We start from the raw sequence: 14191 nt of genomic DNA on the forward strand, positions 1-14191 counted from the left end.
ACTGCTGAATCTGGGCATTTTTAGGCAATGTTACAATTACCTCATGTACACAGACAACCTTCTCCTCCTTCCACCAAACAATAATACATGCGAGAGATGCAATTATACAGCCAAACTGGAGGCTAAGCTCTCTCAACCCAAGACTGGACCAGGCAGTCAAGAGGAGAAGGAAATTACTTACATCACACCACCAGTCTCACATAGACCTATCAAACCAGCACAGGTAAAAACATACATAAAAACATGAAAACATACTCAGAGGCTCTAAATAAAAATCTGCAAAAGCAACAGAGACCTCCAAAGCAGACATCCAAGCAACCTCCACCCCCCCCCACCACAGACATGAAACACATACTTTAAAAAAACAGTGTGCCATGCAATCACAGCCCTTAATGCAAAATAACATACCCAACACACTAGTCATAGGTGACTCTACAGTCAGGCACAGTGACGTCCCACTCACTAGGCTGAACAAGGAGAAGGTTACTATTAGCTGCCTGTCAGGTGCCAGGATCCGTCACATAACACAATCACTCAGGTCACTCCAGAACAAGTACAAATATGACTCTGTCATTGTCCATGTTGGTGTGAATGACCTGAGCCATACCTCTATGGACTATATGAAAAGAGACATGGAGGAGCTCTCTGATCACGTAGCCCAGGCCGGTATGACCCTGACCCTGAATAGCATTCTGCCCTCACCAAGAACAATAGCATGGCATAGAGAAAAAAATGATCAAATTCAACAATTGTCTAAGCTTCTGGTGTCATTCAAAGGGGATCCAGTGTCTGTCAGCCGGGGATGATATGCTTGACAAGCCACACTGCTTCACTAGAGACAGCTTGCACCTGTCACCCTTAGGCTTTCGAATACTGGCCAAAGCACTTGCCACCCCCATAGTGCCTTTTTCAGGCAAGGCTCAAAAGACAAACCCACCACCGTAAATAGCACAAGTAACAAAAAACTGAGGGTAATGCTACTCAATGCCAGAAGTTTAAACCTCAAAATGCACGCACTCGAGGCACTCCTCAGTATGGAGGAAATCGATATATATGCAGTAACAGAAGCCTGGTTTAAGGCTCCAGAGAGCACCCCAGCACTACCAGGCTACAACTCATACAATACATTTCGGCCACAAAACCAGGACCAAAATACAAAAGGCGGGGGAGTATCCATATTCAGCAAGGATCCCCACACCTCCAGGTTAGTGGCACAGCACGATGCTTCAGAGATGATCTACATGCAAGTAACAACGGGTAAAACTGCTATTCAAATTATAGCTTGCTACAGATCACCCACCATGTCCCAGGACCCCCACTCCGCATTCCTGGAAACACTGGGAAACATAAAGGTACTACCAAATACCTTGATATTGGGTGATTTCAATTACCCAAACATTAACTGGGAGAACTACTCAAGTACAAACTCCCTTGCCCAACATTTCCTTGATTTTATAAACTCAAATGCCCTGGATCAACTGGTCAACACCCTCACCAGAGGTGACAACATATTGGACCTAGTCATCACCAACATGGGTGATCGGTGTTCCACACCGGAGGTCAACCTCTCGCTAGTTAGATATGACCATAAACTAATCACTCTGGATATCCACATTCCGCCACTACCCCCGGTCAAAGAAACCACCGTGAAAAACTTTTCAAAAGCAAACTTCACATTACTTAAGACCGAGGTGGAAAGTTTCATAGCCCCCATGCTAAAGGATAATGCTGTCCAAGCTGCAAAATCCTTTACTAATGCACTCTACGGGAACCTACAAGAATGCATGAATCATGCCATCCCAAACAAAACCAAGACTCACTCCTCCAAGAAAAGGAAACCAGTCTGGTGGACCCCAGCCATAAACAAGCTATACAATAGAAGGAGGAAACTAGTACAGAAAAGAGTAAAATCCCAAGAAGGAAAGACATCCCTGAGCAGTATCAGCAAGAAACTACGTTCCTTCATAAAATCATCCAAGGCTAGCTTCAAAAGAAAAATTGCCATGGACTCCAAAGATAAACACAAGGCATTCTTTAGCTATGTCAAGAATCTAAGTGGCAATTATCAGATCTGCTCGGAATTAGTGCAGAATGGCACAAAATAGACTGAACCAACCGATATAGCCAACATCCTGGCAGACAGGTTTAGTACAAATATCACCGCCCCTCTCACCCCCAAAAGGGCCCATAACTATACCAGAAGAATGTAGTGCCCCTGAAATCACAGATCAGGATAAAACAGCCCTTTCCAAAGCCAGAAACACAGCATCAGTGGGACTGGACAGTATCCCAGGCTGCGTCCTACACAAGCTCAAAGATGAACTAACCCCTCACCTAAACACACTGTTTAAACTCAGCCTCTCCACAGGCTACGTGCCCACAGAGTGGCGCACAGCAATGGTTATTCTGCTCCACAAAGGTGGAGCCACAACGGACCCCGGGAACTATCGCCCTATAAGCCTGACTAGCTTGGTCTGCAAAGCTATGGAGCGCATCATCATGGATCTCATTAACAGAGACATTGGGAACCTCCAAACACTGGATCCTACCCAGTTCAACTTTGTTAAGGGCAGATCATGCCTCCTAAACCTGGTGGACTTCTTTGAGACAGTTACCAAGGCTATAGATGAGGGAAAGGTGGTCCACACAGCCTACCTAGACCTTGCAAAGGCCTTTGGCACCATTCAACACTCAGGTATTATAGACAAGCTCACCAGCCTGAATATAAACCCCTACGTCAAAAGATGGGTTGCCAACTGGCTCATGGACAGAACCCACATTGTAAGAGCTGTGGGAGCTAGGCCTGACTGTAAACCGGTTACTAGTGGCGTTGCCCAGGGCTCAGTCCTAGTACCCCTCCTGTTCGGCATATACTTCTTATAGGTACAGGCAAGCACAGGAGGACTATGGCTGACCAAGTTTGCAGATGACTGCAAACTAGGGGCTATAATTGACTCTCCGGCTGACACAGACATCCTCCAAAAGGGTCTTACTGAGACAGATACCTGGTGTCAAAACCATGGCCTCAAGTTAAATGCCAAAAAGTGCATAGTCATCCCCTTTAGAAAAAACAAAGTACCCACAAACTACCACATAGGTGGTAGCCCCCGAAATGATGTAATAAGGGATCTGGGGACCCAAGTAGATAGTAACCTCTCCTTTGATAATCCCAGTGCCAAAGTGGTTAGAAAATCCTTCTATGTGGCCCACCTAATCACAAAAGGGTTTGCATCCAGATCAAAAGAGGTCATTGGGCCTCTCTACACATCACTCATCAGACCCATCATAGCGTACAATGGCCCATTTGGGATGTACCTTACAAGACACCTGCAACAACTAGAAAGACCACAGAAGTACCTCACCAAGAGGATCACTGGCCTCAAGCAGATGCCCTATGCAGCTCGACTGAAGAAACTCCAGCTGTACTCAGTTTCATACCCCCTACTCAGAGGTGATCTCTGCCTGACATACAAGGCCATGTCTAACCCAGAATTGATGGATATGCACCACCTAAAGAAAACCATATCCCCTCAAGCCACATGCTCCAGGGATCTAAACCTCACCATAACAATAAATAGGACGTGCTGGTGGGATAGATTCCTGTCCCAAAGAGTTCCCATGCTCTGGAACAAGATTTCAATCTACATTAGGCAGAGCTCCTCGCTAACCCTCTTCAAGAGAAACCTTGACAGATAGATGGGAAACAGAAAGTTTACCCCAGGGATCACTTCAGTGGCACTGCTGGACAGAGGCACAGGGAACTAATCTAAGGGGGCGGTGAAAGCCAACACATTCCGGCAAGGCTTATAAATGCCTTTGGGCAGATAGCCTAGTACCTACCTATGAACCTATGAACCTATGAAAAGCAGACATTTCATTTGAAAAGCAGACATTTTATTTGAAATGCATTGTATGGATAAAGAGTGCATGACTTAGTCATTAATTTCTGGCTTTACAATAATGTAATTTCAGTGCTACACACCACTGGATTTAAACCCAGGGCTGTGTGTGGCAAAATGTACTGTTTGCAAGGCATTTAACAGACTGAGCTAATCAGTGACTTCAGCAGCCGGTGTATTTTCAAGATATAACTGCACACATACTGGCTGTGACAAACATTTATTACATCTATCACTATGTGCATGGCTTTATATGGATGTATTTTAGCACCAGGGTCTCAGCTGAACATATATTTTGCCATTAATGCCTTAGCAGGTGTATTGCTACATGTTGTTGATAAAGGGGCACATTTACCTGCTATCACAGGCGTCGCTTTGGTCTTTGGTTTGAAATAGAGGACAGGTGTTTATTTTGTACGTGTTTATTAGAAGACAGATATATTCAACATAGCTCCATTTAGCTGAGCTTAGTGAAGTTGTGTGATGCAACACATTGCAGAGTGTTGCTGTAAAAATATAAAGAAAAGAAAAACTGTGAGATCGGAAAGTGGTGAAATGGGGTGCAAGTAGGGGCAAAACATAGTGAAAGGCAGTTAGGGATATGCATGAAGGGTGTAGGAAAGAATCATAGTTATCCATTTCTTGCACAGCAACAACTCTGCACTTTGACAGAATTTGTACATGACTTTGGAGTCTCACCTCCAGAGAGAGGGGTGATGACAAGATAACTGCATCATTAAGCCAGTTGGACCAAATTACCTGTGTCCAGTAGACACGTGTAAAATGGAGAGCTATGTATGGAATGGAATTTTTTTTGGGGACAGGTGCCCGTTTTTTAAGGTGAGAGTGGAATGTTGGGGAAAGGACACATATACATGTGGGGGAGGTAAGCTGGGTAGGTGAGGAAGCATTTGCACACAGACAAGACAGAGAAGGCAACAGACATTGGTGGTGTGTGACACATGAGGGGCAAACACCTTCGATGGGGAGGGTGTTGTGGAATCTCAGTCCCATGTGCCTCCACAAGGTAGCAGTGTGACTCGCATCCCCACCCATGGTACTGTCAGCACTGCTCCATCACTGTGCCGAGGGTGGCAGTGGTGGTGGCTGGGCTCCAGGGTGAGCCTGCCCCACCAGGATGGCCAGCATGCTCTCCATCTGGCACAGGTGTTGTCCATACCCCAGTGCATGATCCTACACACCAAAATTGGCAGCTCATCATGGGTGACAACTCCCCTCCACCACTGCTCCCAGAAGGGGGCCCAGCCCTTTCCCATGGGGTGGAACTACTTGAAACCACAGTTAGTGCAGGGACAGCAGAATGGACACCATTGGTCTGGGTCCCAGACGTGCTGTGACCCGGTGCCATGGCGGAAGGAGACAAGGTAGGCGGATCAGCCAGAATCAGCTTACCTTGACAGGCTGTGGTAAATGAGTTATAGCAATAAGATATGATTAGTAATAACCAAAACCAATGTTAGTATTAACAGAATGGAACATATTTATTAATCCAAATACATATTAGGGCACATTATGTGTAACACAACATTACGTAACCTCAGTCAGTATGTTAACAGCAAGCCAGTATGAATTACATCATAAGGCCAACAAAACAGTTAGTTTAACCACCGCACAGCAAGAGGTTCTCTGTTTCAATCCTGGGCTGGGGTGCCTTCTGTGCCGAGTCTTCATGTCCTCCCTGTGGCTGCGTGGGTTTTCTCCAGGTGCTCCGGTTTCCTCCCACATCCCAAAGACATGCTGTAGGTGGATTGGATACTCTAATTGACCCTAGACATGAGTATGTGCATGTGTGTGTGTCTTCCGTGGAAGGTTGGGCGTCGGGCTGGCAACTCAACACCATAAAACTCCACTGCCAATCATGAGCAGACAGGTGATCCTCTGTGGTGACTCCTAACTGGGAAAAGCCGAAAGAAGAAGAAGAAGAAGAAATAACAATAATAAAGTAAATTTTAACAAAATATGATTAGTTTAACAAAATATGTTAATATGAAATCATAATAATAAATAACACTAATAAATTAAAGAAGATAAGGGGTGGCAAAAGTAAGAAAAACATACCATTAGTACCATCGCAGGTGATATCCCTGAAAACACTGGTAATACATACTTCTACAGATGTGCAGTGTCAGTTGTGAGTACAGTGACTACAATTTTCCTGAAGCTGATGTACCACGTACATACCTCTCAAGCTGATAGCATGGGACAGTATGGACAAAGAGCTAATAAATGCAGGTACACAACTACACAGAACAGTTTCACAAAATGTGGACTTATATAACTACCTGGATTTGGTAATACATTGCATTTCAGGTAATCATTTATCTGTAAATCATGTGACAGATAGATTAGGCAGTTCTAATTACATTACAAAAATTCATGACACTTGAAAGGCATGTTTGTGTACAGTAAATATACTAGACAGCCATCATGCCTTAGTTGGCAGGCATGGGAGTACAACCCAATAGCTGTGACTGCAGGGGGACATCTGCAAATAATGTAACAATTAACTGCAGCAATTTACAATAGATATGATGAATACAGCTCTACTGCAAATATTAAGACAGATTTATTTATGAAGCCACCATGTTGCTTAACACTTTATTGGTATTGGTAATAACTCTCTGTGAAATCTACACACAATATCTGCTCATAATGTGGGCTACCTCAACCATATATCTTTTGTTCCTGGAATGGAAGAAATGGGAGCATTATGTGACTGAAACTGGCCTGGAGTCAACCTTGAACCATACTATGAGTTGAGCAATGCATTTTACAGGACATTCCTTTTGCATTCTAGAGCTATTACAGTTTTACACTTGACTGCAGTGACAGTAGGACACACATGAAATGGATATAGCCGTACTGCAAATATTAACACAGATATCTTTAGGAATCCACAATGCTGCTTAACACTTTATTGGCATTGCTGATAATTCTCTGTGAAGTCCACAAACAATATCTGCCCATAGAGTGGGCTACCTCGCCCATATACTTTTTTCTTGAAGTAGGAGGAACAGAGAGCATTATGTGACTGAAACTGGCCTGGAGACAGCTTTGGACCATATTATGAGTTGAGCAATACAGTTTTCAGGCCATTAGTTTTGCATTCTACAGCTATTACAGTTGTACACTTGACTGCAGCAACCTTACCATAGACATGCAATGCATACAGCTCTATTACAATTATGTTATGACACCACAATCCTGCTTTACACCTTTTTGCTTAGGGTTATTGGTATCATTTTTTTATTGCAATATAATTATTGTTCATTTATTTCCCTACAGTTCTAATTGCCCATTTATTGCACTACAGTTTTTATTGTTTATTCTTTATAGCGGTACTTTTTATTCTTTATTGCTTATTGCACTATGATTAGCATAATAAATCTGTATTTTCTACACTCATGGCATAACCTGACCAGGTGCCCAGCATTGGACTGAACATTGCAAGTCCTCTCAGCTGCAGCTGTTGGGAGAAAAGCACAGCATTATACATACCAGTTTTGCACACATTCAGCTTGCATTTTGTTAAAACAGTGGAAAACATACTTACATATTTGTGGGGCATGTCCAAGGTTTCCCTCTTTCTCTGCTTCAGGTTGTCATAGTGATGACAACACTGCTCACCAGTGCAGGGGATACCAGTAGCACTGGTAATTTCCCTGGACAACCAACTCCAGGTCTCAGCCTTACATTCTGAGTGTTGATAACTGACCTGCATCAGCCTAGGTTCATGACTGCATACCAGGAGCCCAACAAAATTCCTGGACTCCTGCACACCCCATATCTCCACCTTAAAGCATGCACCCTCTCCAGCACTGCCTGGCATACCATAAGACAAGCAGATTACAACAAATGGTGCAGTATTACCACCTATTGACCTTAATATAGGCTGTTTTCCCACCCTTACATGTCGCTGAGCAACATTCAAAAAAGTGCTGCATTGCTTAGCATAGTGCAGATCAGCTACACAAAGCTGAGCAGCATGAAAACTCGCACAACTGAGCAAACAGTAGTAGCCATTAGCATGTTTAAGCAGTGCTTAGCACCGTGCAGCAATGCCATATTTAACAATTTTCGTTTTAAACAAAAACAGTAAATTAAATTACAAGCATGTTATGACTTATAAAGACTTGAACCCAGGACCCACTATGCATTAGGCCAGAATTCTATCCATTTAGCTAAGTAGATATTATGAAAACTAGTATAATTTCACATATGCTAGTAGACTACCTGTTAGCGTTGCTGAGCACCATGCTGGGCCATGCAAACAAGCTTAAACATAACCAAAAATAAATACTCACATCCAGTTTCTATTTTTAGATGTCTGGCAGGTGTCAGCTATGTATGTATAAGGGTGACTCAGCTTTGTTGCACTCTGGGCCATGCAAATGGCAATTAAAAAAAAATTAAAAATAAAAAAAAAAAATCTGATAATTAATTACATCTGGTTTCTATTTTTAGATGTGTATCTGGTGTCAGCTGTCTGTATGTAAGCACAGCTTGGCACTGCTGCACTCTGTACCTCGCTGCACAAACAGTAAAAAATAAATTAAAAAAACAAACACATAATATAAAAATATCACAGCATTTCAACAGTAGTGGAGAACATTACAGGCAGCCTCACTCTGTATATAACATCTGACCAGGCATCCACAACCATGTAATATCCTTTACACTTCTGCCTACATGGATTCAATATCCCTGCTACTATGTTCCCCCTAAGCAGTGCACCATGATTAATATGCATGGCCCGCTGCTAAGAGGGAACAATAGCTGTTTACATGGGTACATGCCATGTAGGCTCTACACAGAGCCTCCACAAATTTTATTATATCCTGGGGTATATTTATGCAATATACTGAATAGCAAGAAATTTATCTCTGAATCATGTATTAAGTTGATGGAACTGACTTATGCAATTTACCTAGATCCTTTCATAGAATTGTGCATCAAATTATATTGGTGTAGCTCAGTTACGTATTATGTACCCATATCTTGCCTCTGGATCAGTGTTTTTATCAGTATTAGATACGTGTAAGTTAATTACACACAGTGCAACAGGAATCCTGAATCAGAATCACTCTAATGTATCAGCATTATATTGTTGCAACTGATTGTTATACACTGTGACTTAAGTAATTTCTGAATATAACTCTTATGCAGTGGGCTTAAACTAACATAGTGATTACAAGTGTTTAGAATTCCATAATCAATATGTCAAATCTTAGATGAAAAACAATAGATGTCTTAGTCATCCACAGCATAAAGGGATAAAGAGCTGAGTATAACCCAGGCAACCCATGTTCAAATAACAGTGCAGACACTTGACAGTGCAGGTTTGGAGTTTTAATAAACCATCTTGGGATATGTGAAGGGATAGGAGGGGAGGTATAGGGAGGAGGGGGGGTCTGTCTGGTAAGGGAGAGGTAGGGCTCACCTGAAACCAGGGATGGAAAGGACCTTGACACCTGTCTTGACACCATTCTGTGACATTATCTCTGCTGAAGTTGGCAGTCAGGGCCTGGTGCATGGGCAGTGGGTCAAGCTAGTAACTTTTGTACTTAATGGCTGCATGCATGGAGCTTAATGCAAGTTGTCTGAAAGACATAGGAAGTCCCCTCAGTGATGTTCCTACATCTCTACTCCAAGGTGAAAGGTTAGGACCGTTTATGCAAAAATACTCTCGTTGTCAGGATGAAAGCATCAAACATCCCACTGTCTGCTGAATTTCAACCTCTCTAGATGGTTCTCAGTCTAGCAGATGTGAGATAGGAGAGTCAGCCCCTAGGCAATGAAAGGCCTTCAGTCCAATACAGCAAGGCAAGATGGATGGGGAAAAGCACATAAAACTTCAGATGCTGTACAACATGAAACCTTTGTATGCAAATTTTATGCAACATTTCTAAATATGAAATAAATGAATTTCTCTTAACACCTACTTTGATTCATAAATTGTCTACGTATGTATCTGTAACATTTGAGTTGTTTTCCCTGATAAATATGGTATATAACATTTTTGCTTTACACGATTAAAGTTTACTGATAAAAAGGTATCTCACTACTGGAACTTGAATATTTTTTGGCTGTTTGATAACCTTTTTCAGTGTATGCATGAATCAAAAGAACTTTGTACCTCAAGGAATTTTGTTTCTTCTTATTCTTTCCTGAATTTACTATAACCAATAAGCATAAACATGTTTTCCCTTTTAAAACATGAGCAAAAACCTTTTCAGCCTATATTTAGTAACAGATTAGTTACTATTTAGTAACCATTGTTACTATTCCTATGCACTCATATATCCATTATTTCAAGATGTGTACCATGTGAATATATTTGGTTATGAACCACATTTTGTCAACTGAACTTTACTTTTAGGTTTATGTTTGTAAAAAAAGAAAAAGTGCTTCCAAAAGAATACAGATATCACCATCCTTTGTCAGCAGATAGCCACATTTTAATGTAGAAGTTTGATGAATTTTTTTGTTAACAATTGCTGTGGTCCATCATTGTTATTAGTTGATCACTATAATATTGTAAAAAAAAAACATCTGGCCATCAGCTGGAGTGTTATTGAGGCTACAAAAGGCATTTCTTGTTTATCACATGTGTGAGCTAAAACTTTAACTCTGACACAAATGTTGTAAGTTCTCTAACCACAAAATGTATGCTTTTTATGTTGTCTTACAATGTGAAAATTCAGTAGTGTGTTGGTATTGACATGGCCCATATTAACTTGGAAAAAAGTTAATAGTTTTCAAAATCAATATGTTTTGTAATCAATTGTCAGCAGGCTTAGTCATATTTTATATATATATATATATATATATATATATACATATATATATATATATATATATATTTAATATATATATATATATATATATATATATATATATATATATATATATATATTTATGCAATGACTTGGAAAAACATAACAAAAATTTTGTAAAACTTAACTTACCCAGGGTTACTGTTCCATCTGTGGTACCCACCTTCCAGATGGAAGACAGGTGTGTTCCTGTTCTTGCCTGGATCCATATGTCAATATTATGTCCAATTTCTAACACATGGGGGCAGTCAAGTTCCACTTCACTGACTGGCATAACAATGGTCACATCAGTGGTCAAAGATAGACTTCTTTTATCAGCAGTGGCAGTAACATTAAGCCTGTATGTGCTGGGAAGTGCATATTTATACAGAACACTTGTATCCTGAGTGATGAACTGGTCAGACCCATCTCCAAAGTTCCAGATATACACTGTGTTAGGCAGCAAGGTTTCAGCCACTAGTCTTGCTGGTTGAAAGAGGCTATAATACTGCTGAATTTTAAGTATGATATTCATCTAGAACCAGAAAAATACAATAGAATCAGTGAAGATTTTCACAGACAGCATGAATGTTACATAGTTCAGTTACTTCAATGTAATAACAGCAAGCTGAGATTTTTCTCCATGCAAGAGTACCGGTAAAATGACTTATATTTGCTAACTTGTTTTATCTGTTTTCTTTTTCCATTTTTTTTTCTGATAACAACTCTATTAGATTTTTTGAAAATTAGAGTTTAAACGCATTAACCAGAAAACCATAAGTAATATAAGATATAAAGTGCAATAAAAATAACATACTGAAAAATGATCATTTTTATGAAAAAGGGAAAGTACTCCAATTTTTAGACCAAGAAGAAATATAGTCACAACTTACAAAATGACATTCATTATTAAAAATGCAATATATGTTTTCAAAGTGGGTGTCTTCAATAATAATTGTATTAATACATGATATTGTTCTAGAGATAAAATGTGAAAGACAACTTACATTATATGCATTCAGATTTTTGAAAACAGCAGTAAGAAGCTTAGTAAAGTTTGTTTCATCCAAAGAGATTCACTGAGCTGTGATACAGTGTTCCAAAAATGCAGTTAAAGCAATCACCAGGTTGAAGTGATCTTTATTAACTACTCAGTCATGAGTTAATTATGTGCTGCCATAAAAAAATGAAGGACATGATGCTGCAAGATGAGGAAACAAGGAGGATTTTTGGAAAAGAATCGGTAAGTATTGTTATGATAAATCATATGCTTTGTATAAAATATTTTAAAGGGCATAACATTTAAAACATTTTCAAATATTTCAAGCCAAATATTTGCTCCTTCTAATTTTGATTTAAGTATGTACAATTGAGAAGGCAAATAAAAAAATCAGACTTGATTGGCAAACGGTCATTTACATAAGGATGTATAAGTAAAAGCTATGATTTTTAGACAGTAAACAGATTTATAATATCAAAATGTTCAAGCATACAGATAAATGTTAGGAGGTGGGAGATAATTCCATTTTAATAGTTGATCAATTAATACTGATGATAGTGATATAACATTTAGATAGGGAATAGTAAGGACAGATTTCTGGGAATAGAGAATTTTCTAACAAAACAACAAAAAAACAGCTGCAACATGTCGCAAAATAAAATGATAATCTCTTGAAATCATTTTATCTCCAATTAGAATGCTAAGGTTGTCAGAAAATGGATGATTATCATTCACTGCATTAACTAGACTGGCCTCCTTTTGAGGACACAGAAAGTGCAATGTATTATGTTGCAGAGTAAGTGATGGATATTGAGGCTGGATAATATAAAAAAGAGAGGTGCAAGAGGTGTAAATGAACTATTGCAACAGGAATTACCTATTTATGCTACAGTGCAAACCAGACAGGATGTTAAATCAGTTTGTCCTTTGGACCCTCTATAGTTTGAAATAGATTGGCTGTTCGTGATACAAAGTGGTATCAATGTACATAAAGTAAAATTTATCTCAATGCTACAAAAAAAACAGGCTTAAATGAGAGTGTATCAATAACATCAGTACTTAAAATGAAATCTGCTGACATTTAAAAATAATAAATAACAAACATAAAATCTTTACTTGTATTTTGCATTCATGACCACTAGATGGTGGTGTTTATTTACAAAAAGCAATGATTTGCGATGAATTCGTGTCTCATTATTTTAAATAGAAAAGTCTTTTTTTAAATACAAAACAAACCTTTTTTTCTTTTCCTGCACTCTATCAATTTCTATGAAATGAATATTAGTTCTATAAATCTCGAATATTTTATATTTTAAATATGTAATTTTTTATTAACAATATGTAAACTTGTTTTATTTATTTGTGATGGTATGTGTTTTTAATATTTATGATGGGTAGTAACAGATTGGCTGTTTCTTGATGCACATTGACTGATTGGATACTTTTTGAAAAATACTAGTATTTATAATGCACTTAATTAATCAATTTAGCATTATCTGATGAAGTCTTTGTCATTGAAGACGAAAACGCAATTTTGCCAAGAGCGTTAATTTGTGGATTTTTAATACGTTGTGTCCTACTTGGTGCAATTAAACAGTGGAACCTTTGCTGGTGTGTTTCCTGCCTTCTACTAGGCTGCCTTTGATTTTTTTCTTGGTTTTGGTTTGACTATTTACACATAAAGTAAAATGCTAACTCTGTGGCGTTTAGGAGCTATAACCTTATCTACAGACAAACATGTACATTTAGAGTGCAGAATCATTTTAAGGTTGAATTTAGGGTATTTGAAAGAAGATTCTTGGGAACATATTGGCAAGAGGGGCTTATGAAGAAATTTTCTGAGGAAGGCATTAATTTTTATTATTGATACTTTAGCAGTAAACAGAATTTCTGAATTTTCCACCTACTAGACTGCTGCTATATTGGACTGCATGATACAAGACTATTATGACTGCAATACTTACTATTGTTATGTATACATCAGGATAGTTCAGTCTAGAAAATATTTTGATCTGGATAAGTATGAAAGACATTAGCACTCTATAAGCAGCAAAAGTTGGAAATAAGAGTTTTTTTGAATATTCAAACTGTAATTTGAAAAAGCATTGAACTTCTCAATAATTTATAAAACCCAAGGAATCTCTCTAGTTGGATAACATCAATATACATTAATATCATCTGTGAATGTGATAAATGGTTCTAAAATTCTTTTAAGATTTTAGAAAGTTAACCATCAAAAATAAAATACATCAGAGGGGGTGAAATATAAAGATAAAATAATAAAAGGGATAGAGGACAAATGTTTGGGGGACTTAGCCCATTCTACAAACTTAACTCATTTTACCTGGAAAGTAGATCCAATGCTGATTTTTGACTAACGATCTTTTATTTGAAGTTCAGTTTCAGGACCATAATGATGCTGAATCTCAATTTTAATATTCCTTAATTTGCTAAGT

At 39.0% G+C, this 14191-nt stretch overlaps 1 protein-coding gene across 1 annotated transcript in view; it reads right to left on the reverse strand.

The window, feature by feature from the left end:
* The window catches only part of LOC122814129 (polycystin-1-like), a 1441736-nt gene that overhangs the window by 1369185 nt on the left and 58360 nt on the right, over window positions 1–14191 (reverse strand). The window contains 1 exon segment of the mRNA XM_044086744.1: window positions 10889–11270. Coding sequence (XP_043942679.1) covers window positions 10889–11270 — 382 coding nt within the window.

Source organism: Protopterus annectens, chromosome 10.part0, assembly GCF_019279795.1.
Source record: "Protopterus annectens isolate FY-2018-M chromosome 10.part0, PAN1.0, whole genome shotgun sequence".
Classification (NCBI taxonomy): Eukaryota; Metazoa; Chordata; order Ceratodontiformes; family Protopteridae; genus Protopterus; species Protopterus annectens.